Raw genomic sequence first — 26,978 nt, forward strand, 5'->3', positions numbered from 1 at the left:
AATTAGAAGTCATGCTTTATATGTACAGATTCCTTATTGAGTCTAGTTTTATTAGAGATAAACGGCATAGTCATTGAAGCTCTGTACAGGAGATATCTGATTCGTAATACACTGAGGTCAGAGTAGTTGAATCCTGAAACAGGGAGACTTTAACTAATAAACTGTACTAATTGGCCCAACCAAAATTCTAGAAAAAATTAGTAGATATATATATGAGTCTAGTTTCAGGAAAAATTTACGGAATTGGATTTCGAGTTTCGTAACTCGAGATATGATTTTTAAAGCGACTGTGATGCTGTTAGCCAGCTTGTCTGGAAATTTTAAAATGAATTGTATGAGCTGTTTAATTAATGAATTAAGTCCGTTAACACCTCGTGTTCGACTCCGGCAACGGTATCGGGTGCGGGTGTTACATTTAGTGGTATCAGAGCAGGTTTAGTCGGTTCTCGGACTAACCTAGCATGTGTAAAAGTTTAGCTATACATGCCAGCGATCGTGATAGTGTGATGTCTTCCGACGCGTATGAGTACCGTCTTATTTAGGCAGGTACTCTCCAACCGAAGCTGTCTGAGACCATGTTCACGGTTATGTGAAGGTATTTGAGTAAAGTTATGATTATGATAAGTCTCGGTTCAGAAAAGTATGAATAAAGGTTTATGATACATATGTGATAATATGTGAGATGAAAGTTCATGTTGTGATAAATATTCATATTTGCTTAATGCTCATATGATGTAGTGTATGTGGCTTACTTGATAAGATGAACGGAATAAATAGAAAGTAGTGGAGGTATGAATAAAGGTCATAATATTATGATACTGAATGAAAATGTCCTTGTCTTGATTGGATGTCGAATGTTGATGAATGTTAATGGTATATAATTTTATGAGGTAAAGGATTATAATGAAATGAACTTATCTATGTTAAATTGTTGGACCTGAATTGTATGATTGTAATGATATGTACATGATGATGCACGAAATGAAAGTTGTGATTGTGATACAAATATTTATGTTTGTTTGGCCTTATATAATGTCAAGAGCATGAATTAATTTAATTAAATGAATGGATAAGTAAAGCTGTCTAGAAAACATAGAATGTATGCATAAGTATATTGTCTAAATGGGACAATAGGAAAATTGGTGTAAGCCAACATGAATGAATGACATGATTTTGATGATGTTACTATGATGATGGAAGTTGTGTCATATGTGTATGTATAAGAAAGTCGAGTCGAGGTCCTACAACCCTCCCCTTACCAAAGTGGTACTTATAATGGAATTTCATGAGATTTGTATTGAATAAGTTTTGGTTGAGAACCCAAAGAGTTCAAATGATAGAATAATTATAAGTATGATCCGAGATTGAAAATGAGCTGATAAGTAAAGTCGAGCCGTAAAGTATCGGATTGACGTAAAAATTATTGGAGTTATGCCTTGTCCTAGTTAGAAAAGGAATTCTCCTTGATAAATCGAATTACTCAAGTGCAAGGTCGAGAAAAGTGTAAATCGAAATTTATTGAATGACATTCTTTAGTGAATGATTTAATATGAAATTTGTGACGGCAGAACTAGTTGGGAAATGATATTTCAAATGTGAATTATCCGAGTGTGACGATTATGACCGGGATGATTTAGCGATCTCTTTTGAGATGTTCTATGTGTTCACCCGTTCTCGAAATATTTCTATGGCTATTGATCTTTGAAGAAATTCTTGTTATATGGGAATGTCTTCTAATTTGGTGTTGGATGAAAGCATTGGTAGTCTGATTGGTTTATAATTTATATTGCTCTATTTCATCGGGTATTCTATTTCATTTAAATCGATAAGAATTGATGAGAGAATTCATATGATATTATGATTCTGTTTCTTCTACTTGATGCTTCATCGATATATATGTATGGGAAGATAATTGATCTTGTTATATTTGATTTGATGGGATTAAATAATGTTTTCTTTTGGACTTTCTTTCTTTGAAGAATTATCGTGGTATTCGTATTTTCTCTATGAATTTGGTTTTCGATTCTCGGCATAGTATCGTATCTTGGGTTTCTTTATCCCGGATCTCTTTATTCGGATTTCTTTATTAGGGTTTCTCTATCTTGGATTTCTTTATTCGGTTTTCTTGTTATCTTTGTTCCATAATTTGTCAATTACGACCCATGTTCAAGTAACGTTCTTCATTTCGTGATAATCATGTCAAATATGACTATACTTCTAATTTGATCTTGGTAATGTGGTGATTTTAGTATTGGGATTTTTCTAATTTACGTGTAAGGATTTGACATCGATAAAGGCATAGGTGATAAAAGCGAGTTTTAGTCGGTATGGTAAATTATTTATTTGAAAGATTTCATGTGACAATTATGTCGGATTATTTTTCCCAAGTTTGATAATAGAATTTCATTTTGTGCAGATCAAAGAGTAAATAGTTTGAACGAGAAGTCTATATTTAATAGAAAGAGTTGAATATTAGTTTAAGTCACTACGAATGATAAGGTTTCCATCTTGTGAAAGCTGAAAAGTTTATTACATGTTGACAGAGTTCGGATAGATGAGAATATTGGTAACCAAGCGCCCGAACTAGACTAGTCTACATTGAGCAATGACTTCGACTTTCGGTAATGTATTGTTGTATGAATTGTGATGTGTTTCAAGACGGTGAGGTAATGTGATAGTTTAGAGCATCCGATGTTACATAAAATCGGAGTTGTTAAAGGGTTAAAGCGAGCATTGGGATCTATCAAAATTATCCTTGTCAATGTTGATATTGGGATGGAAATGAGAAGGATTATTCTTGAGGCCATATCGAATTATTTCTATGGCGGAAAGAGGAAAATGTGATGTATCCTATTGTTAAATGTTTGGCGAGATCTATAAATCACATCTCAGTATTGAATGAATTCCTACTCATCGATTCATGGAATTTCAGGTCTCTTTAATTGTCGGATTTCTTGGAATTAGGTCTCCATTAAATCAAGTTGAGATCCGGGTTTTATGTCATGATATCATGGGAAATTGAGAAGGGTTGAAAATTTAAGAACAGTTGAGAGTTGAGGCGTAAGCTTTTAGATCATATGAGAAATTGAAGAGATGTATTGGAGGTGCAGTCTAAGTGCAAGTTCTTGGCACCAAATATGAGATTAAAAGTGAAGACCACTTTTTCGGTAAGATTTTCGAGGGACGAAAATCCACGAAGGGGAGAGTTGTAATATCCCGATTTTGGGCCTAGTCGAATAGTGGTTTCGTGACCACAAAATCCGAGATATAAATAATTATTTTATGATTATTTTAAGGTCTATGATATGATTGCATGATTGTGTGAAAATTTCGTGAAGAAATTTTATGCATAAAGTGCTTAATTTGAAATTTGGGACTAAATTGAATAAATTGCAAAACTTGTGTTCTAGAAGTATTTTGCATAAAATTGAATTAGATTATTAATTAGAGGTCCTTAAAGAGTAATTTTACCAATTTCTAAGTCTATGGACAAAAATTGGACATGGATGGAATTTTGGAAAGTTTAGTAGTAAGGGCATTTTGGTCATTTAGGGTAAAATGAATTAAAATACAAAATTAAAAGCCAATTTTGCTCATCTTCAACCCCATGGCCGAATATAGAAAGGAGAAACCATGGCTAGGGTTTTCAAGCTTCCAAGCTCGATTGTAAGTTCGTTCTAGCCTCGTTTTAATGATTTTTACGTTTTTGGAGTCCCTAGCTCGATTTAGCTTATGCTAGCAATAATTTAACCTAGGGTTTATATTTGGAAAAATACCCATAGGTGAAATTTGTGTATTTTGGTGTTTTATGATAGAATATGAGGTTTTAAATTATGTTAGACAACTTGTGCTACTCGGTTTTAAGTGAAAAGCGAGCAAAAGGGCTTAATCGGTAAAAATACCTAATAGTCATAAGTACATGTTAGAGTGAGAATTTGATGTTGCCATAGAAGGAAAAATGATCAGCATGTCATAAAACATAAGAAAATAGGCTGAATTTTAATTTACGAGCTTTGGGGCAAAAGTGTAAATATGCAAAAGTTTAGGGGCAAAATTGTAATTTTTCAAAAATATGATTTTGGGTCAATTTGAATAATGTGAGTCCTAATTAGACTATATTTTAAATGATAGAGCAAGGAAAACTGAAATTCGGGCTAAAATGGGAAAATACCAAGTTGTGGACGAAATGGTAAAATAGCCATTTTCGCATACGAGGTAAGTTCATATGTAAATGTTGGTAACATAGTTATTATTTTAAATGTTTTAATGTTTTTTAAATGATATGATAATTATTATGAAATATTATACTTGTGATAATTGTTTGATAATATGTCAAATTATGTGATATACTTGGAAAATATGAAATACTACCGAGTATCGGTATCGGCATTCCGTAGAAGATGGTTGAGACACATGATTGGGAAAAAGGTCCGTTGAACCTTAGGAATGGATTAGGATACAAGTGACATGTCTTTGGGATATTTGGGCATCCGAACTCGTTGAGTTGAGTCCGAGTTCACTTATGGATCTGGCGTCCGAACTCGTTGAGTTGAGTCCGAGTTCGTGAGATGTAACTAGGCATCCGAACTCGTTGAGTTGAGTCCGAGTTCACTTATGGATCGAACGCCCGAGCTCGTTGAGTTGAGTCCGAGTTCACTTATGGGCGGGTTACATGGTAGCTTGGCTACATATGTGGCACTTATGTGCAAACTTTCCATGTATCGAATTATATTCCGATGTGTTAAGCGGGTAAAGTTCTACTCAAATGGAGGAATACTCAAGATGAAAGGGACGTATTGGTAAGTGTTGTGAAATGGATAATTTGAACAGGTATGTACTTAACCCTCGGGTTGAAAACTCGATATAACAACAATATGGTAAGATGATAAATGAAAAGGTGATATGAATGTCTTGGTGATGATTATGCAAATGATGTTTTATGTTTGCTTATATGGTTATGTTACTTGCTATTTGCATGTGAGCTTACTAAGCATTTATGCTTACTCCTCCTTTTCATTCCTTGTAGTGTTGACAAGCCAGCTCGGAAATCGGAAGCGGTCGGAGGCACGCTCACACTATCCGTATACCATCTTGACATAATGGCTTGTATATTTTGAGTATGGCATGTATAGCATTATAATCATTTTGTATATATGGTCTTATGATATGGTTATTGAGTGGTATGGAGATAGAAATGCTTGGTAATGATTAGCCATTGGAATGGCTAATCATGATCATATTTGGTATTATGTATGTCAAATTGCTAGCTAATCCATGGAAACCATGAAATAGGTAAAATTTACCATAAAATAGATTCAGACAACAGCAGTGACGTGAGTTTGAAAAATCACTAAAAATAGTAGAAATGGAATTAAATAATGAATAAGTTATGGAATCGAAGCTTGATGAGTCTATTTTCATATGGAATAAGCGAAACAGGTATATGAGCTATATTTTATGAGATGTTTAAATTTTTGTGAAACAGGGCCAGAGCGATTTCTGGATCCCCTGTTCTGACTTTGGAAATTCACCATAAATTTTACAAAGATAATTAGAAGTCATGCTTTATATGTACAGATTCCTTATTGAGTCTAGTTTTATTAGAGATAAACGGCATAGTCATTGAAGCTCTGTACAGGAGATATCTGATTCGTAATACACTGAGGTCAGAGTAGTTGAATCCTGAAACAGGGAGACTTTAACTAATAAACTGTACTAATTGGCCCAACCAAAATTCTAGAAAAAATTAGTAGATATATATATGAGTCTAGTTTCAGGAAAAATTTACGGAATTGGATTTCGAGTTTCGTAACTCGAGATATGATTTTAAAGCGACTGTGATGCTGTTAGCCAGCTTGTCTGGAAATTTTAAAATGAATTGTATGAGCTGTTTAATTAATGAATTAAGTCCGTTAACACCTCGTGTTCGACTCCGCAACGGTATCGGGTGCGGGTGTTACATTTAGTGGTATCGAGCAGGTTTAGTCGGTTCTCGGACTAACCTAGCATGTGTAAAAGTTTAGCTATACATGCCAGCGATGCGTGATAGTGTGATGTCTTCCGACGCGTATGAGTACCGTCTTATTTAGACAGGGTACTCTCCAACCGAGCTGTGCAGACCATGTTCACGGTTATGTGAAGGTATTTGAGTAAAGTTATGATTATGATAAGTCTCGGTTCAGAAAAGTATGAATAAAGGTTTATGATACATATGTGATAATATGTGAGATGAAAGTTCATGTTGTGATAAATATTCATATTTGCTTAATGCTCATATGATGTAGTGTATGTGGCTTACTTGATAAGATGAACGGAATAAATAGAAAGTAGTGGAGGTATGAATAAAGGTCATAATATTATGATACTGAATGAAAATGTCCTTGTCTTGATTGGATGTCGAATGTTGATGAATGTTAATGGTATATAATTTTATGAGGTAAAGGATTATAATGAAATGAACTTATCTATGTTAAATTGTTGGACCTGAATTGTATGATTGTAATGATATGTACATGATGATGCACGAAATGAAAGTTGTGATTGTGATACAAATATTTATGTTTGTTTGGCCTTATATAATGTCAAGAGCATGAATTAATTTAATTAAATGAATGGATAAGTAAAGTGTCTAGAAAACATAGAATGTATGCATAAGTATATTGTCTAAATGGGACAATAGGAAAATTGGTGTAAGCCAACATGAATGAATGACATGATTTTGATGATGTTACTATGATGATGGAAGTTGTGTCATATGTGTATGTATAAGAAAGTCGAGTCGAGGTCCTACAACCTCCCCTTACCAAAGTGGTACTTATAATGGAATTTCATGAGATTTGTATTGAATAAGTTTTCGGTTGAGAACCCAAAGAGTTCAAATGATAGAATAATTATAAGTATGATCCGAGATTGAAAATGAGCTGATAAGTAAAGTCGAGCGAGAAAGTATCGGATTGACGTAAAAATTATTGGAGTTATGCCTTTATCCTAGTTAGAAAAGGAATTCTCCTTGATAAATCGAATTACTCAAGTGCAAGGTCGAGAAAAGTGTAAATCGAAATTTATTCAGAATGACATTCTTTAGTGAATGATTTAATATGAAATTTGTGACGGCAGAACTAGTTGGGGAAATGATATTTCAAATGTGAATTATCCGAGTGTGTGATTATGACCGGATGATTTAGCGATCTCTTTTGAGATGTTCTATGTGTTCACCCGTTCTCGAAATATTTCTATGGCTATTGATCTTGAAGAAATTCTTGTTATATGGGAATGTCTTCTAATTTGGTGTTGGATGAAAGCATTGGTAGTCTGATTGGTTTATAATTTATATTGCTCTATTTCATCGGGTATTCTATTTCATTTAAATCGATAAGAATTGATGAGAGAATTCATATGATATTATGATTCTGTTTCTTCTACTTGATGCTTCATCGATATATATGTATGGGAAGATAATTGATCTTGTTATATTTGATTTCATGGGATTAAATAATGTTTTCTTTTGGACTTTCTTTCTTTGAAGAATTATCGGGTATTCTGTATTTTCTCTATGAATTTGGTTTTCGATTCTCGGCATAGTATCGTATCTTGGGTTTCTTTATCCCGGATCTCTTTATTCGGATTTCTTTATTAGGGTTTCTCTATCTTGGATTTCTTTATTCGGTTTTCTTGTTATCTTTGTTCCATAATTTGTCAATTACGACCCATGTTCAAGTCGTTCTTCATTCGTGATAATCATGTCAAATATGACTATACTTCTAATTTGATCTTGGTAATGTGGTGATTTTAGTATTGGGATTTTTCTAATTTACGTAAGGATTTGACATCGAGTAAAGGCATAGGTGATAAAAGCGAGTTTTAGTCGGTATGGTAAATTATTTATTTGAAAGATTTCATGTGACAATTATGTCAGGATTATTTTTCCCAAGTTTGATAATAGAATTTCATTTTGTACAGATCAAAGAGTAAATAGTTTGAACGAGAAGTCTATATTTAATAGAAAGAGTTGAATATTAGTTTAAGTCACTACGAATGATAAGGTTTCCATCTTGTGAAAGCTGAAAAGTTTATTACATGTTGTGAGTTCGGATAGATGAGAATATTGGTAACAAAGCGTCGAACTAGACTAGTCTACATTGAGCAATGACTTCGACTTTCAAGTAATGTATTGTTGTATGAATTGTGATGTGTTTCAAGACGGTGAGGTAATGTGATAGTTTAGAGCATCCGATGTTACATAAAATCGGAGTTGTTAAAGGGGTTAAAGCCGAGCATTGGGATCTATCAAAATTATCCTTGTCAATGTTGATATTGGGATGGAAATGAGAAGGATTATTCTTGAGGCCATATCAGAATTATTTCTATGGCGGAAAGAGGAAAATGTGATGTATCCTATTGTTAAATGTTTGGCGAGATCTATAAATCACATCTCAGTATTGAATGAATTCCTACTCATCGATTCATGGAATTTCGGTCTCTTTAATTGTCGGATTTCTTGGAATTCGGTCTCCATTAAATCAAGTTGAGATCCGGGTTTTATGTCATGATATCATGGGAAATTGAGAAGGGTTGAAAATTTAAGAACAGTTGAGAGTTGAGGCGTAAGCTTTTAGATCATATGAGAAATTGAAGAGATGTATTGGAGGTGCAGTCTAAGTGCAAGTTCTTGGCACCAAATATGAGATTAAAAGTGAAGACCACTTTTTCGGTAAGATTTTGGGACGAAAATCCTCGAAGGGGAGAGTTGTAATATCGATTTTGGGCCTAGTCGAATAGTGGTTTCGTGACCACAAAATCCGAGATATAAATAATTATTTTATGATTATTTTAAGGTCTATGATATGATTGCATGATTGTGTGAAAATTTCGTGAAGAAATTTTATGCATAAAGTGCTTAATTTGAAATTTGGGACTAAATTGAATAAATTGCAAAACTTGTGTTCTAGAAGTATTTTGCATAAAATTGAATTAGATTATTAATTAGAGGTCCTTAAAGAGTAATTTTACCAATTTCTAAGTCTATGGACAAAATTGGACATGGATGGAATTTTGGAAAGTTTAGTAGTAAGGGCATTTTGGTCATTTAGGGTAAAATGAATTAAAATACAAAATTAAAAGCCAATTTTGCTCATCTTCAACCCCATGGCCGAATATAGCAAGGAGAAACCATGGCTAGGGTTTTCAAGCTTCCAAGCTCGATTGTAAGTTCGTTCTAGCCTCGTTTTTAATGATTTTTACGTTTTGGAGTCCCGTAGCTCGATTTAGCTTATGCTAGCAATAATTTAACCTAGGGTTTATATTTGGAAAAATACCCATAGGTGAAATTTGTGTATTTTGGTGTTTTATGATAGAATATGAGGTTTTAAATTATGTTAGACAACTTGTGCTACTCGGTTTTAAGTGAAAACGAGCAAAAGGGCTTAATCGGTAAAAATACCTAATAGTCATAAGTACATGTTAGAGTGAGAATTTGATGTTGCCATAGAAGGAAAAATGATCAGCATGTCATAAAACATAAGAAAATAGGCTGAATTTTAATTTACGAGCTTTGGGGCAAAAGTGTAAATATGCAAAAGTTTAGGGCAAAATTGTAATTTTTCAAAAATATGATTTTGGGTCAATTTGAATAATGTGAGTCCTAATTAGACTATATTTTAAATGATAGAGCAAGGAAAACTGAAATTCGGGCTAAAATGGGGAAAATACCAAGTTGTGGACGAAATGGTAAAATAGCCATTTTAGCATACGAGGTAAGTTCATATGTAAATGTTGGTAACATAGTTATTATTTTAAATGTTTTAATGTTTTTTAAATGATATGATAATTATTATGAAATATTATACTTGTGATAATTGTTTGATAATATGTCAAATTATGTGATATACTTGGAAAATATGAAATACTACCGAGTATCCAGTATCGGCATTCCGTAGAAGATGGTTGAGACACATGATTGGGAAAAAGGTCCCGTTGAACCTTAGGAATGGATTAGGATACAAGTGACATGTCATGGGATATTTGGGCATCCGAACTCGTTGAGTTGAGTCCGAGTTCACTTATGGATGCGGCGTCCGAACTCGTTGAGTTGAGTCCGAGTTCGTGAGATGTAACTAGGCATCCGAACTCGTTGAGTTGAGTCCGAGTTCACTTATGGATGCGAACGCCCGAGCTCGTTGAGTTGAGTCCGAGTTCACTTATGGGCGGGTTACATGGTAGCTTGGCTACATATGTGGCACTTATGTGCAAACTTTCCATGTATCCGAATTATATTCCGATGTGTTAAACGGGTAAAGTTCTACTCAAATGGAGGAATACTCAAGATGAAAGGGACGTATTGGTAAGTGTTGTGAAATGGATAATTTGAACAGGTATGTACTTAACCCTCGGGTTGAAAACTCGATATAACAACAATATGGTAAGATGATAAATGAAAAGGTGATATGAATGTCTTGGTGATGATTATGCAAATGATGTTTTATGTTTGCTTATATGGTTATGTTACTTGCTATTTGCATGTGAGCTTACTAAGCATTTATGCTTACTCCCTCCTTTTCATTCCTTGTAGTGTTGACAAGCCAGCTCGGAAATCGGAAGCGGTCGGAGGCACGCCACACTATCCGTATACCATCTTGACATAATGGCTTGTATATTTTGAGTATGGCATGTATAGCATTATAATCATTTTGTATATATGGTCTTATGATATGGTTATTGAGTGGTATGGAGATAGAAATGCTTGGTAATGATTAGCCATTGGAATGGCTAATCATGATCATATTTGGTATTATGTATGTCAAATTGCTAGCTAATCCATGGAAACCATGAAATAGGTAAAATTTACCATAAAATAGATTCAGACAACAGCAGTGACGTGAGTTTGAAAAATCACTAAAATAGTAGAAATGGAATTAAATAATGAATAAGTTATGGAATCGAAGCTTGATGAGTCTATTTTCATATGGAATAAGCGAAACAGGTATATGAGCTATATTTTATGAGATGTTTAAATTTTTGTGAAACAGGGCCAGAGCGATTTCTGGATCCCTGTTCTGACTTTGGAAATTCACCATAAATTTTACAAAGATAATTAGAAGTCATGCTTTATATGTACAGATTCCTTATTGAGTCTAGTTTTATTAGAGATAAACGGCATAGTCATTGAAGCTCTGTACAGGAGATATCTGATTCGTAATACACTGAGGTCAGAGTAGTTGAATCCTGAAACAGGGAGACTTTAACTAATAAACTGTACTAATTGGCCCAACCAAAATTCTAGAAAAAATTAGTAGATATATATATGAGTCTAGTTTCAGGAAAAATTTACGGAATTGGATTTCGAGTTTCGTAACTCGAGATATGATTTTTAAAGCGACTGTGATGCAGTTAGCCAGCTTGTCTGGAAATTTTAAAATGAATTGTATGAGCTGTTTAATTAATGAATTAAGTCCGTTAACACCTCGTGTTCGACTCCGGCAACGGTCTCGGGTACGGGGTGTTACACCACCTCACTCCAGATTATCATTATTTGCAATCACAAACTTGGATGCATTGACAATGTCCTCAACAGATTCTTTCTCAATAGCTTTTAGCTCAGTATTTTCTTCCTCAGGCTTCTCGTTCAAGATTTCAACACGATTTTTTTTCTCTTCCACAGTAACTTCCTCCTCAATAGCAGATTCCTTTTAACCAACAATGATGTTCCCCTGATCAGGCCATCAATCCTTCGCCTGCACTCTTCAGTGTCCCTTTATTTCTCTTCATTTTCAACATCAGAGACGCGCACAATGGGAGGGGATTCCACCGATTTGTCTTTGTCCCCTTGGTCATCTTCTTCAAAGGAGGGTTCATATTCTTGGATAATTAGTGGGAATACTGGAAATTCTAGGAGTGGAGCATAATGTGGTTACAATAAAGGTGTTATAGGCCTTGGTATAAGCGTAGAAAAAACTATGTGATCTGTATTTTAGCGACAAGCCTGATCTGTTTGTTTCTTATTGAATTGGCCAACTTCTCAATATCCTTTACTTTGCACAGCAATGATGTCTCTGCAGTCAAGTTTATTCCCTTGCTTTCTACTTTGGTTTTGCCCTTCCTTGTCTTGCTAATCTTAGCCTCCTTCATTGTCGGTATATCTTTGCAATGAGTCATTCTTTCAATAGATGTTTCATTGATTAGCCCTTATTTTCCAAGATCTTTTTATCATCACAAGGGACGATCACTTTCTGTTGGCACATTAGCATCACCAACGATGGGAAAACCAAAATTCAATTTTGCCTTGTGGCACAATCAACAATTTCCTGGTGGAGTATTATGCCGACATTAATCTTTCTGCCTTTGAAAATTGAATGTATCAGACACATTCTATCAAGGTTGACTATGGTGCTGTGAGTAGAGGGCAGTAGCCTGCAGTTCACAAAATGAAACTAGAGTTTGCTTTACAGTGTCAAGAAGTGGTGGTGCATCGTATCATTCTTTTAATGTGAACCCATCCACAATGCTCTTTCGACACATAAATCCTTCACTAACAGGCCCCTTTTTTGTCTGTGATATCTTCAATAAACATGGAGTGTTCGTCAACATCGACCTTAGTTGTTGTACAAGTCATTAATTTTTGTAGCATCCCATGAGATTAAACCTTCTCGAGGAAAAATAAACTCCAACTCATGGTCACAAAGGTTAGCATAAAACTCACGTACCAATAAAGGAGAATAAATTCCAAAATGCGTGCAGAAAGTCGCCCACTTCAACTTAGAGATGGTTCGAGATACTTGTTTGCCCAAATCTTGCTGTTACGAAAGGAGAATGGCCTATCCTGGGTGGAAGTTTTACTTTAAGATGTTGTTTTGTAATCGATCTTTGGCCACTTTCATTAAAAAGACCACTAGCTCCTTTTTCTCCTTTGGCATGGTGAATTCTGACTTAAGAACTGTCGTTGCAGAGGATGAGTGTTCTTCGACATGCTTGGTGGCTTTCTTAACTGATCCTCTCATTCTTGCCATAGTTTGCTTGCTTTATTGAGTTAAGATGGTTTAACGGTGTAAAGGTATGAACTTGGGGATGAGAAAGTAAATAAAAATTATTGTTTGGGTGTTTTACAATTGGCATAAAGAAGAGGGGTTTATAGTGAGTGAAAGAAAAAGATGGAAAGGTGTGATTTTTTGAAGGAAATAAAGCTAGAGGAAACAATTACGTCCAATGAGAATTGTGCCCCTCAAAAAAATTAGACGGCTAGGTGGCTTTTGATCAAACAATGGGATCCGAAATGTCTAATCTGCCCTCATTCTTGCTGAGTCAGAAGTGACAGTACAATAGTACGAACTGCGTTGAAAATAACACCCAAGTGTGTCAACAATGGTACCTAATTATTCTGCAAAGATAGAAATAAATAAATAAAAAAAGAATAAAACAAACTTGAATAAAAACAAAAAATAAAAATAAAATAAAATTACATAGTAAATTTCATAAGAATTCAATTTTTTAAACCAATTTAATGGTCTCTGCCTACTTGTGATCAATATTCCCAAGATAATGTTTCAATCACTAGCCATTCATTTTGAATTTGTGTGCATCATTTAAATCTCTGATTGTGATTGCACCATGAGGATATACTTTGACGACATCAAAAGGTTTAGACCAACGACAGCGCAATTTACCCGGGTGCAGTTTTAGTCCAGAATTGAATAATAAAACTTGTTGACCCCCGATAAATTGTCGCTGCAAAATAATTTTTTCATGCTATTTTTTGGTCTTTTCCTTGTAGATTGCAGCATTTTTAGGCATTTTGCTTAATCTCCTCTAGTTCAATGATATCTAACAGCCTTTTCTTTCCAGCAGCTTCATAGTCCATGTTCACTTAATTGCCCACATTGCTTTGTGCTCCAATTCAACTGACAATTGACATGCTTTCCCAAAAATCAATTGATATAGTGGCATCCCTAATGGAGTTTTTTATGTTGTCCGTAATGCCCATAAAGCATCATCTAGTCCGGAAGACCAATCATTCCTCAAAGGGTTCACAACCTTCTCAAGGATGTTTTTAAGTTGTCAATTCGACACTTTGGCTTGTCCATTAGTTTGCAGATGATAAGTAGTAGCCATTCTATGATTAACTCCATATCTCTTCAGTGTAGCTGTCACTTAGTTGCAATGAAAGTGTGCACCTGATCACTAATTAATGCTTTTAGTGTGCCAAAGCGAGTGAGTATATGCTTGTGAAAAAATTTAAATATTGTCTTTACATCATCCTTTGGGACTGCAACAGCTTCAACCCACTTCAAGACATAGTCAACAGCTACTAATATATAAATATTTCCAAATGAACTTGGAAATGGTCCCATAAAATCCATACCCCAAACATCGAACAATTCAACCTCCATAATTGGCTGCTGCAACATTTCATTGCGTCAGGAACCAGTACGCTGACACCTATAGCATTAATTCACAAAATTGTGGGCGTCTTTGAATAATGAAGACTAGTAGAATCTAGATTGGTGAATCTTTACAACAATTTGCATGCCACCGAAATTACCTCTATAAGGAGCATCATGGTAGAGCTTCAGGATTGAAAGCATCTCCTCTTCCAGAACACAATGCTAAATATTGTTTTCATTGCATACCTTGAATAAATAAGGATTATTCCAATGATACTTCACCACTTCACAAAGTAATCTTTCTTTTTTATGACCTATGACACCCAATGGGAGTTTTCCACATACTAGATAATTAACCAGATCTGCATACCAGGGGGTTGCATCTATAGCAAATAACTTCTCATCTAGGAATTCATCAACAATTTGAAGTATGTTTCCATCTTTGCTGCCGACTTCCAATCGAGACAAATGGTCCGCAACTTGATTTTCTAAACCCTTACAGTCTTTTATCTCAAAGTCAAATTCTTACAAAGTAAGACCCAGCATATCAATCTTTTTTTTTGCATCCTTCTTCAAAAAAAGATATCTCAACCCTAAGTGATCAGTAAATACAGTAACCTTTGCACCGACAAGATAAGAACAAAACTTGTTGAAAGCAAATACTATAGCCAATGATTCTTTCTGTATAGTGGTATAGTTTATTTGAGCCTCTGCAAGAGTTTTGATAGCATAATAGATGGCATGAAATATTTTTCCCTTACGTTGTCCTAGAATAGCACCCACAACAAAGTTGCTTGCATCGCACATAACTTCAAAAGGTTGAGACAAATCGGTTGCAATAACAATGGGTGCATTTACTAGCAACGTCTTCAATTGAATGAATACATCCAGACTTGCATCGTTAAAGAATAATTTTTGATTCTGTTCAAGAAATGAGCATAGGGGTTTTGCAATTTTTGAGAAATCTCTAATAAATCTTAACCCCGCATGCCCAAGAAAACTGAGAATACCTTACACATTTGTCAGTGGAGGTAATTTTTCAATGATTTCCACTTTAACTTTGTCTTCTTCAATGCCTTGACTAGAGATGCAATGGCCTAACAGAATGCCTTCAGTTTCCATGAAATGGCATTTTTCCCAATTTAGAACAAGATGTGTGTCTTCACATCATTGTAATACTTTATCCAATTTGTCAGCACAATAATCAAAATCATTATCATAGACTGAGAAATCATCCATAAACACCTCTAAAGAGTCTTGAATCATATCCGAGAATATTTCCATCATGCACCTTTGAAATGTGGGTAGTGCATTGCAAAGTCCAAAACGCGTACGACGAAAAGCAAAAGTACCAAAGGGACAGGTGAAAGTTATTTTCTCTTGATCCTTTGGTGCAATAGCAATTTGATTGTACCCAGAATAGCCATCTAAGAAGCAGTAATAGGCTCTTCCAGCAAGCCTGTCCAACATTTGGTTAATGAAAGGAAGTGCAAACTGGTCCTTCCTTGTGGCAGCATTAAGTTGACGATAATCCATACAGACTTGCCATCCCGTATGAATGTGTGTAGGAATTAATTCGTCTTTGTCATTTCTAACCACAGTGATGCCACTCCTTTTAGGAACGCGTTGCACTGGACTTACCCAATTGCTATCAGAAATAGGGCAAATAATTTTAGCAAAGCCATTTTATAATTTCTTTCTTAACAACTTCCTTCATTTTCTCGTTTAATCTTCTTTGTTGCTCAATCGATTGCTTTCTTTCACCTTACAACTTGATCTTGTGCATGAAAAAAGATGGATTCATGCCTCGAATATTGGTAATACTCTAAGTAATAGATTGTTTATGTTGCTTAAGAATATGGACCAATTTCTCTTCTTGAGTTACATCTAACATTGCGAAGACAATAGCGAGGAGAGTATTGTTATCACCAAGAAAGACGTACTTAAGATTACTAGGTTGTGGTTTCAATTCCAGAGTACGAGCTTCAGTAATAGATGGCTTGAAAATTAGAGCTATCCTGTTAGCTAAGTCTAAGGATTTAATCTGCCATCCATGTCTGAGTTCAATATTATTAGCTTCAACCATGCTATCACAATTATCTAAGAATTCATCATTAGCTGTCACTACAAACTCCTCAGAAAGTATTGTACTTTGGTCAATGACTTTTTCCTCAATTAGATCATCTAGCACATTGACAGTATGGCATTCTTCTTTATCCTTGTATTGAATAGATTTGAAAACACTAAAGGTAACATGCTCATCATTAAGTCACATGGTTAGTTCACCTTTTTAAACATCAATAAGACTTCGTCTGCTGGCTAAAAATGGTCGTCCCAAGATTATGGGAACCTTCTTGTCTGCCTCGCAATCAAGTATGATAAAATCAGCTGAAAAAATGAACTTATCCACACGAACTAAGATATCTTTGATTTGCCATTCAGATTGCGCCAAGGATCGATCAGCTAGTTGCAATGTCACTGTAGTAGGTTTCATGTGACCAATTCCAACTTTCGGAAAGTAGATAGTGGCATTAGATTGATGCTAGCTCCCAAGTCGCATAAAGCCTTACCCAAATAATGGTTGCCAATTGAACATGGGATAGTAGAGCTCCATGGATCTTTCATTTTAGGGGGCAACTTATTTGTCAAAATAGCACTACAGACTTCTGTGAGTGCAATAATTTCCATATCACTGAGCTTCTTCTTCCTAGAAAAAAGCTCATTCATAAATTTCCCATAATTCAGAATTTGCACAAGAGCGTCTACTAAAGGAATATTGATTTGAAGTTGCTCCAGTGTGTTCAAGAACTGTTGGTACTGCTTATCCTGCTCATTCTCCCTGAATTTTTGTGGAAAAGGTAAAGGTAGAGATACATCTCATTGGATCGACACTCTTGATTGCGTTGATAGTTTCAAGGGTTGGACATTAGGCATATGAGTGACAATTTGTTGAACTACTTTGTCTGGTACATCGACAAGCTCTTCAGATTCAACCTTCTCACTATGGATCACTTCACCTGTATCTTAAGGTGATACAGTAGACTTTGTAGTTAGCTTGTTAGTTTGTTTACCACTTTTAAGCGTGATAGCCCTGCAGTGTTCTTTTTCCCTCGAACTGAGAATTTTCGTGTCATTAGGTAGCGTGATTGGAGATCGACTATTCAGATTCAAAACAAGTTGTCCTAGTCGTGCCTCCAATGCCTGAATAAAAGATGAATAGCCTTCAACAATAGCTTTTATGTGAGTCATATGCTCCTGCATTAAAGCTTCAAGAGCTGCTAATAGGTCAGAAGAAGAAGCCTGTGTGCACTGTTGTCAATGATGTTCTTGAACATGTTATTTTGACATTGAAGAGTGTTGTGGCTACGTCTGAGTCTAATGTGGATGCATCTAGCTCTGATTGTAGCTCTGCTATTTTTTATTGTAATTCAGTTATATTAAATTATAATTGCCTTGGGTAGATATATTCCCATATCAGAATGTCACAGCATTTTGTCTGGCATTTTGATTTCCCCACGACTGTTGATTTCTTGTAGAATTATTATAAGAGTTTCCATAACAATTGTTGCCGATGTTACTGACATAAAAGGCATTCTCTACATGTTGTGGACAATCTTCATAGCTGTGATTGTCACAGCAAATCTCACAACAAAAGGTAGGAACATCAACCTGTTGAGCGACTTGTATGGGTGCAACCTCACTTGTCCCTTATATATTTTTTATCATATTTGCAAGAGAAGAAACTTGAGCACTAAGTGCAGAGATTGCATTCAATTCAATAACTCCCAGAGTAGTTTTTGCTTGTGTAACTCTAGAGATAAGGAATTGATAATCATTATGAGCAATTCTCTCAAGAATTCCAATCGCATCATTATAAGTACAATCTAGTAAAGTTCCATTGGCTAATGCATTGGCAAGATTCCTCATGTGTGAATTCAGTCCATTATAAAAAATCTCAATTTGTGTTTCCTGTTGAATGACATACATGGGACAACGTCAAATCAAAGATTTATAACGTTCCCATATGGTGTGAAGATTCTCATTATCCAACTAATGATAAGCTGTAATTGATCTGGCAGGTAACCCAAAGAACCATGTATGAGCTCTTCCTTGCAAGAGATAAGGAAATAATTGCATCTTCAAAGCATCATCAGGAATGCCTTGTTGACTAAAGGAAGCACAAATCAATAAAAATGATTTAAGATGTTCTCGTGCATCTTCATGTGGTAGTCCAACATATTGCCTATTACAATTTAGCATTTGAAACATTACTAGCTTGAGTTCAAAATTTCCGGCTTGGATTGCTCGCCTAATAACTCCCTGTTTCCAGTCATCCAAGATAGTCACTACAAAATCTTGTATAGTCTTGTTTTGTATTTGACCATCTTGCTGCAACGGTAGGTCATTAGCTTTTGGGTTCTACATCGAGGGTATTACTGCATTGTTTCTTGGCAAAGCCATATTCCATTGTTCTTGAAGTGTTCTCTAAACAGTTCTTTCAATTTTTGAATCAAAACCGACAATAAATTTCGAATTGTTCCGAATCATACAACACCTAAAATAAAATGTGAAAACGACGACAAAAAGAAAATGAGTTAGTAACACCTAAATATTATGAAATAAAAACAAACAAAAATACACATCAAACAAATGCCATCCCCGGTAACGGCGCCAAAACTCGGTCAGCTGTTTAACATCACAGCAATAATGTGCAAGTGTACACTGTCGACGCAAGTATAGTAGATAGATGAGTCTGTTGGATATGGATCCCATGAGGATGGTTGTCTTTTTTCTACCAATGTCAGTGCAAATAATGGATATAAATGAGATAAATTGTGTAAGTTGGTGTCGAAAGAACAACTTGAAAGCAACAAGATAAAATATGATAATGATAAGCTAGGATCCCAACGTAAATATTCAACAAAATGCTAAGTGCTCACAAAGTATAACAGGATAGGTGATTGTCGATCCATTAAATCGCAATGAATATATTACCAAGCTTAACTTCTATATTTAATCAAAGACAAAAACATGCACATTAGCCACACCTTCTGATAATGGCAATTGAATACTATTAAGAACAAGTGGATTAAATTCCTCTAATCCTCAAGCAACTTTTGTTTTCATACTTGTTAGCTTGAACTGTCACTGCACCATCCAATGTTAGTGACTGCAATAACACTTCCATTCTAAAAACATTCAAATCCAAAGATTAAATAGTAGAAGCAAGATTGAATAAAATAACATTTAACCCAGAAATAATGTGTACTTCCGTACTAACATGAAATATAAGGTAACCACCAACGTTTAGAAAAGAAATATAAAAGAAACAAGTAGAGAATACTATTCCTAGACAACTCGACTTGAATCTCTCTATTCCCTCTTGTGTCACACTCAGGGGCTCCTCATCAAGAGCTAAGCTATATCCTTTTCACGTTGATTTACCCGTAGGAGGTTAAGTTGCCATAGCTAAAAGCTTCAAAGGATCAGTTGAAGAAGAGATAAAAACTTTCCAAAAACTCTCCTTTTTTTTTGGTCAATATTTATCCTCTTTCCCCAAATAGCCTAGGTGTCCTTTCATCAGAACCATGCTGCCTCTATATGTACAAGTTAGTTGTACCAGACCAGATAGCTCACACATTTTTGTTCCTATCAGATAGCTGTCAGGTGCGGCGACAATTCTGGGCGCAATTTGAAAATACTCTTGCAACGACATCAGTACCAAAACATGACAAAATTAAGGATAAATAAGCTAAGATCCACTGAGTCATTAAATGTAAATTACTGAACTAAAAATACTAAAGTATGTGCTAAAGATAACTAAAAGGGAACAATTTAACCAATAAGTAAGTGGAAGATGTAACACCTCTAACCCGTATCCATTAGTATCTATTGTCAAAACAGGGTTATAAAGTATTACCAAAGTTTATAGAGTAATTTCATATAATTCATGTCATTTACTTTTCATATCTGAAGTCAATCATATTGTCTCTTGAAAGAACCCTCGAGGCACAATTTAAACATTAGATTCAAGGCGGGACTAAATTGGGAACTCAAAACATTTTTATCAAAATTTTAAAATTTTTCTTATATACAGGGGTCAGATGCCTGTGTGGAGAGCCGTATGGCTCACACGGCCATGTGACATTCCCATGACTCAGGCTATATGGGCATTTGATATGAAGCACACGTTCGTGTCCTAGCCCGTGTCTTTACCAGTGTAATTCCATGACTTGTGCCACACAGCCTGCCACACGTCCGTGTGCTAAGCCTTGTGGCTAATTTAATTTTCAGAAATTAGGTGTAGGTTTCACACGGCCAAGACACACACCTGTGTTCTAGGCCGTGTAGCACACACAGTTGAGACACATGCCCGTGTCTCCGCCCGTGTGCCTAATTCTAAACATTTTGTTACTAAATTTTAAGATGCAGGGGACACACGACTAAATCACATGCCCATATGCCAGGCCGTGTGTCACACACGGTCAAGACACACGTTTCTGTGTCTATCCGTGTGGACAGAATAAGGCCATTTCCTAGCCTTATTTCTCCCCCAAAAGTTAACCTTCAACCTACAACAATATTTGCATATATTTTTCAACCAATTTAAGTCATATAAATCAAGCAAACATCATTAATATGTATGAAATAGTATCACATATTCGTATGATCAAGTTTACCTTCTTATGATGATTTATATTTTATCCTAATTCAATTTAATGAAACCTTATACATATATGTATTAAACATGATATAACTTTATATTATCATACCAAAAGATACAATTACTAACCATTCCAATGGCTAGATTACAAAGATCCATTTACAAATCATCATTGGTAAAATTAGCTTATAAATGCCATTATGTCAAAGTAGGTTTTCTATTTATACCCAAACAAGCTGGAACATAGTGTGATGATACTCTGACCGATCTCCAACCTTTACGAGCTTCCAAGCACTATAAAACAGAGAAAAGAAAACCTAGTAAGCATTTAATGCTTAGTAAGTTAGTATAACATGAATTTAACTTACCATATATTTACATTTAATATAAACATACAATAATACATCCAAGAAATTTGGCTTATAGCCTAAACCAAAATTTCACCAAATCATGTTAGTCAAGTAATTCACATAATACCAAGAACATGGATGAGCTCATCATTTAATGACTTTCATATACATATACTTTTCATATTATTATTCCATATTACATGTACATTTCCATGACAAAACATTTCAAATTCAGTTTAGCCTTGAATTTATTTGAAATATCGATGGATACGCTCATATAGTACACTTTAATGTACACTACTATAATTTGTTAAATCATTTTTAGGGGTACCCAATTACGGTACATAATCAGGAAGCATACTCTCGAGCCTTGTAACGGGAAACTCACATGGAGCTATTTTGTAACGCCCCGAATTTGGGCCTAGAAGTATTGGGCCTTGAGTATGGGCCCATAAGGAGGTTGTATATAAACATTTAATTATGCAAGGAAATGACACAATTAAATGTCTGATTTGATGGTTAATGGCTCTGAAAAGTGTTGGAGAAATCTTGGGTTCAAACCTGGGCTTTAGCAAAAATTTTGGTTTTAAGTGAATAAAACCCGGGGTGCTTGGATGAAGGCCTTTTAAATTATTATGGTAAATAAATGACCAAAGGAAGCATGTAGTCTAGTGGTTGGGGTGTATTAAGGTTGTATGGGTGATAAACCGTAATTTATACATATTTTTACCCCACGCTTAACGCATTTATGGATGGTTTCTCCTTAGAATTGGTGAATTCGATGCTCTTAATCCTTTAATTTCACGTTTTATACTTAGGTGAGCATAGGAGAATAAAAAGAGTGAGAAACGAGCTGAAAATAGAGAAAATGGACCCACACAGAAAAACAACACGGCCTAGAATTCCTCACACTGGCGTCTCACACAGTCGTGTCCCTTTGGCAAGGTCAAAGCACGATTTATACGGGTAGATCACACGCCCGTGCCCATTTAACAGCTTTGACCACGGCCTTAAGCAATCGCACAGGGGCGTGTCCCTGTCGAGCCTAAGTTTAGTTCAATTCAGAAAAGGCCAATTTTGAGGGCTCTTAGGCATTCCAAAGCCTATTTAAAAACCTAAGGAGGCACTTAGACGAGGGACGGACAAGAGGAAGCAAGGAATTGCTCAAGGAAAGCCGATCGATCCATCTCAGTAGCTGGATTCACCATCAAGACTGAAGATCTCCCTTCAAATTCCCTCAGGAGTTTTGGGTTTTCTTATGTTTTGTTGTTTTTATTCTTTCGAGATGTTTTCTTTCATTAGTATGAACTAAAACCCCTAAATTTCTAAGGGGAATGAAACCTAAGATGGATCTTGTTATTATTATCTGAATTGTATGATAAATATTTGACTTGTTCTTAATTATGTGTTCTTAATTCTTGTTTTGATATTTCAGGATATTGATTCAAGTTAAGCTCTTATTTAGAGGAGGAATAGACCCTGTCTAAGAGTAAATTTGTCATAATTAAGTGGAGTTGATTGGGCGCCTAGAGATAGGGTGACAAGATTTTTACGGATTAGGGTGAAACCTAATAAAGGGATCTATAGATCGAGTTAATGCAACCCTAGGGCGTTAATTAGAAAGAGATTTCAATTATTCAATCTAGGGTTAGACGTTGTTAGTCTCGAGAGAGATAATAATATAACTTAGGGATCTCTACGGAACAAGTTGAATGAATAAATCATCTAATTCAGAGTCAAATAACAAGTGAAGTCTAGGTGGATTTTTTCCTTAGGTATTGTCTTAATCAATCGAGTTTTCCAAAAAGTATTTTTCCCAAATTTCTTTTCTGTGATTTCTTGGTTTATAATTAGTTAGATAAACAAAACCTTTTTATTTTTTTAGGCTAGATAATAAAAAGAAAGTTGATACTAGTACTTTTAGTTCCTTTGGGTTCAATAATCCGGTCTTGCTAAAGCTATACTACTGTTCGATAGGTACACTTGGCTTCATCGTGATAATAGTTAGTTTCAAGAACGATTCATTATAAATATTTAAAACCTGTCACGAATATCACGTATCAATAGGAGCCTGTGTTCAAGCCTTGGCTCTTGCAATTTTTTTTGGATTTTTTAAGGGAACCTGGACTTTGGCCTTTAGACCTTATAATTAATTGGGGATAAAATATGACACAAAGAGCTTTATGGTGGAGTGGCAAGGTGGCGTGTTGTGTAACTATGAGGTCTGAGGTTCAAGTCTTGGGATGCGCAGTGGAGTATTTAATTTGTTATTTGAGCTGTGTAGAAGGTGGAGTTGGACTGGAACTCTGTGGTTGAAGTACCCCTAATTTAAAAAATTATAGAAATACCCTTGACTTTCAAAAATTACAAAAATACCATTGGTTTGTAAAATTACTGAAATACCTTTGGTTTGTAGATTTACCAAAACACTCTTGTAGGGTGAAATGACTAAAATACTCCTAATAAGTAAAAAGACTGTTCTGCCCCTCTAGGGTATATGACTTACTGATAATACAATTTGATTGATTTGACTATGTTTTGACTGAGAATGTATGACTGTGATTAGACTGTTGTGACTGTGATTTGTATGATTTTGTATACCGTGTGTATATTTTCTGCATTCATATAATATTGTGCTGCACATGGGTGGGGATTATGAAACAGAGGAAGAAATTGAGGATCGCATGGTCGCTTGACGATCGTGGATCCACCGATTGAGGATCGCATGGTTGATTGACAATCGTGGATCCACCGATTAAGGATCGCATGGTTGCTTGATGACCTTCTATCCGCCGATGGCTTTTAAGTCCAATAAATGATTATTAATGACTCTATGTGTAACACCCCTTACCCGAGACCGTCGCCGGAGTCGAGCACGAGGCGTTACCTGACTTAGCTTACTAATTCGGGCATAAAAATTTGCTATTAAAATTAATTTAGTTTCATTCATTCAATATGTCCTTAAAAAGGGTCCTTGAGATCCTAAAAAATGAAATTGAAATGGTTCGAGAACAAACCGGAATCAATAAAAATTTTCCTATCACTGAAACAAATCAAAACAATTTATTTCATCTTTCATAAATAAATTGTCCATCTGCGTCATAGTCACTAAATAAATCATAACTCGAGTTACAAAACTCAAAATCTAAATCCGTAAATTTTATCTATAACTAGACTCATATATCTTCTTACTAAATTTTTTTCAGAATTTTTGGTCTAGCCAATTAGTATAGTTTATTAGTTAAAGTTTCCCCTGTTTCAGTGTTTGGTTGCTCTGACCTCTATTCACTTGGAAATAATTTTCTCCCCGTAAAGAATTCAAATAACCATTCCGTTTATTTTCTTTAAAATTAGACTCAACAAGAAATATATACATAAAATTATAACTCCTAATTATTTTTTGTACAATTGTTATTGAATTTCTAAAGTCAGAATAGGGGATTCAGAAATCATTCTGATCCTATCTCACCAAAATTTAAATATCTCGTCAAATACAACTCCTTTATTTACTCTGTTTCTTTCATATGAATATAGACTCAATAAGATTTAATTATATATCTTATTCACTATCTAAATCCATTTCTACTATTTTTAGTGATTTTTCAAATTCACGTCATTACTGCTGTCCGATACTGTTTTAAAGCTAATTTCACCTTTATCATGATTTCCATGGAATAACTAGCATTTAGGCATATATAGCACCAAAAATGTCCTTGATTAGCCATTCCAACAGCTAATCATTATCAAGCATGTACATACCATTCATCATCCATGTCATAAGATCATACACACAAAATGGCTACTATGCTATACATGCCATACTCAAAATGAAACGTCTAGCTATACCAAAATAATCCTTGTGATAGTGTGCCCGGACCTCCGACGTACGTTACGATCCCCGAGTTAGCTTGAAAAACTATAAAAAGAAGGAAAATAAAGGGGGTAAGCAATAAGCTTAGTAAGTTTGCATGCATATAAATAACAACATTCATAAGAATTATCTTACTACTTGGCATGATACTACTTAATGCAACTTCATTAATTGTCATAGACATATTTTAAACTTCTTCACTTACTCACTTACTTAAATACTTATTTACTTAATCAAATTTATTAATACATTTTACTTACCTTTTTCCTTATCAATCATGCATGGACATTATATACTTACCTTTGCTCTTATAGCATGAACTTGTCTTACCTTTTTAGCATAACTCGTCTTACCTTACCTTACCTTGATATTCTCTTTAAATTTTCCCGTTGAACCACTTGGAATACTAAGGATACATGGGTACCTAACCATTGCCATGACTTGTCATGGTCTTACGTGGTATCCTTTTGAAACTTACCATTGCCATGTCTTGACATGGTCTTACATGGTATCCTTGCCTTATGAACTCACCAATGCCATGCCTTGGCATGGTCTTACATGGGACCTTTGCCTTATAGTAACTTATCAATGCCATGTCTTGAAATGGTCTTGCATGATTTCCTTGCCTTAGAAACTTACCAATTTCCATGCCTTGGCATGGTCTTACATGGTATCCTTAAACCCTAAGTCATGACATTTGTATCCTACACATTCCTAAGGTTCAACTGGGACTTTCTGAAATTACTTCTCCGTCAATTCATGCTTGAGCCTTCATTGAATAATTTCATAAAATAAATATACACATGCTGGAAATTAACAACATTAACATAAAATAATAGAATATTGCATTTATTTACAGCAAACTTACCTCGAAATAAAATACGATCAACTATATCGATTTAGTCCACTATCAGTTTCTTTCCCCGGTCTAACTCCGAATTTCGTTCTTCTTGATCTATAATAAAAAATTAGCTTATTTAATACTCACATTTATTAAAACAATCCTTGACTCAAACTTTGGAAAAATTACATTTTTGCCCCTAAACTTTTACATATTTACACTTTTTCCCCAAGGCTCGAAAATTAACCTTCATCCTATTTTCTTATGTTTTATGACATGCTGATCATTTTTCCCTTCTATGGAAACATCAAATTCTCACTCTAACATGTACTTATGAACATTAGGTATTTTTACCGATTATGTCGTTTTACTCGTTTTCACGTAAAATAGCTTAGCAAAAGTTGTTTAACACAATTACAAGCTTCATATTCTACAATAAAACATCAAAATAAACACATTTCACCTATGGGTATTTTTCCAAATATAAACCCTAGGTTAAATTATTGCTAGAATAAGCTTAATCAAGTTACCGAGACTCTAAAAACGTAAAGAACATTAAAAACGGGGCTAAAACGGACTTACAATAGAGCTTGGAAGCTTGAAAAACCCTAGCTATGTCTTCCTCATGTGAAATTCAGCCAAGGGGTTGAAGATGAACAAAAATTGGCTTTTAATTTGTTTTTAATTCATTTTAATAACTAAATGACCAAAATGCCCTAATTAAAAACTATGGTGTTTTATCTTCCTTTAGGTATTTTTGTCCAAACTAATATAATGGTCTAATTACTATCCTAGGACCTCCACTTTAAAAACCCATTACTCACAAGTACTTAGTACCTTTGTGAACTAGAACACACATTTTACAACTTTTGCAATTTAG

General features: G+C 34.9%; 1 protein-coding gene across 1 annotated transcript; it reads right to left on the reverse strand.

Annotated features, from left to right (window-relative positions):
• Window positions 1-11,507: 11,507 nt before the first annotated feature.
• On the reverse strand, window positions 11,508-18,299 carry LOC108477606 (uncharacterized). The gene is made up of 11 exons (XM_017780129.1): window positions 18,117-18,299; window positions 17,444-17,681; window positions 17,263-17,389; window positions 16,943-17,211; window positions 16,723-16,850; window positions 16,265-16,590; window positions 15,552-16,020; window positions 14,991-15,239; window positions 14,619-14,882; window positions 14,241-14,387; window positions 11,508-11,681 (listed from the first exon to the last, which is right to left on the reverse strand). Exons 1-11 carry the CDS (start codon window positions 18,297-18,299, stop codon window positions 11,508-11,510), a joined length of 2,574 nt encoding a protein of 857 aa, XP_017635618.1.
• Window positions 18,300-26,978: the final 8,679 nt, after the last annotated feature.

This window comes from Gossypium arboreum, chromosome 7 (genome assembly GCF_025698485.1).
Source record: "Gossypium arboreum isolate Shixiya-1 chromosome 7, ASM2569848v2, whole genome shotgun sequence".
Lineage (NCBI taxonomy): Eukaryota > Viridiplantae > Streptophyta > Magnoliopsida > Malvales > Malvaceae > Gossypium > Gossypium arboreum.

Excerpts from the sequence above, each read along its gene's own strand:
- LOC108477606 (XM_017780129.1), bottom strand. The coding sequence starts at position 18,299 with ATGAGGAATCTTGCCAATGCATTAGCCAATGGAACTTTACTAGATTGT. Across the intron at positions 17,682-18,116 it reads TCTCTGCACTTAGTGCTCAA|TGCACACAGGCTTCTTCTTC; the intron begins GTTTCTTCTCTT and ends CATTGACAACAG. Across the intron at positions 16,851-16,942 it reads AATTGGCAACCATTATTTGG|TGACATTGCAACTAGCTGAT; the intron begins GTAAGGCTTTAT and ends AACCTACTACAG.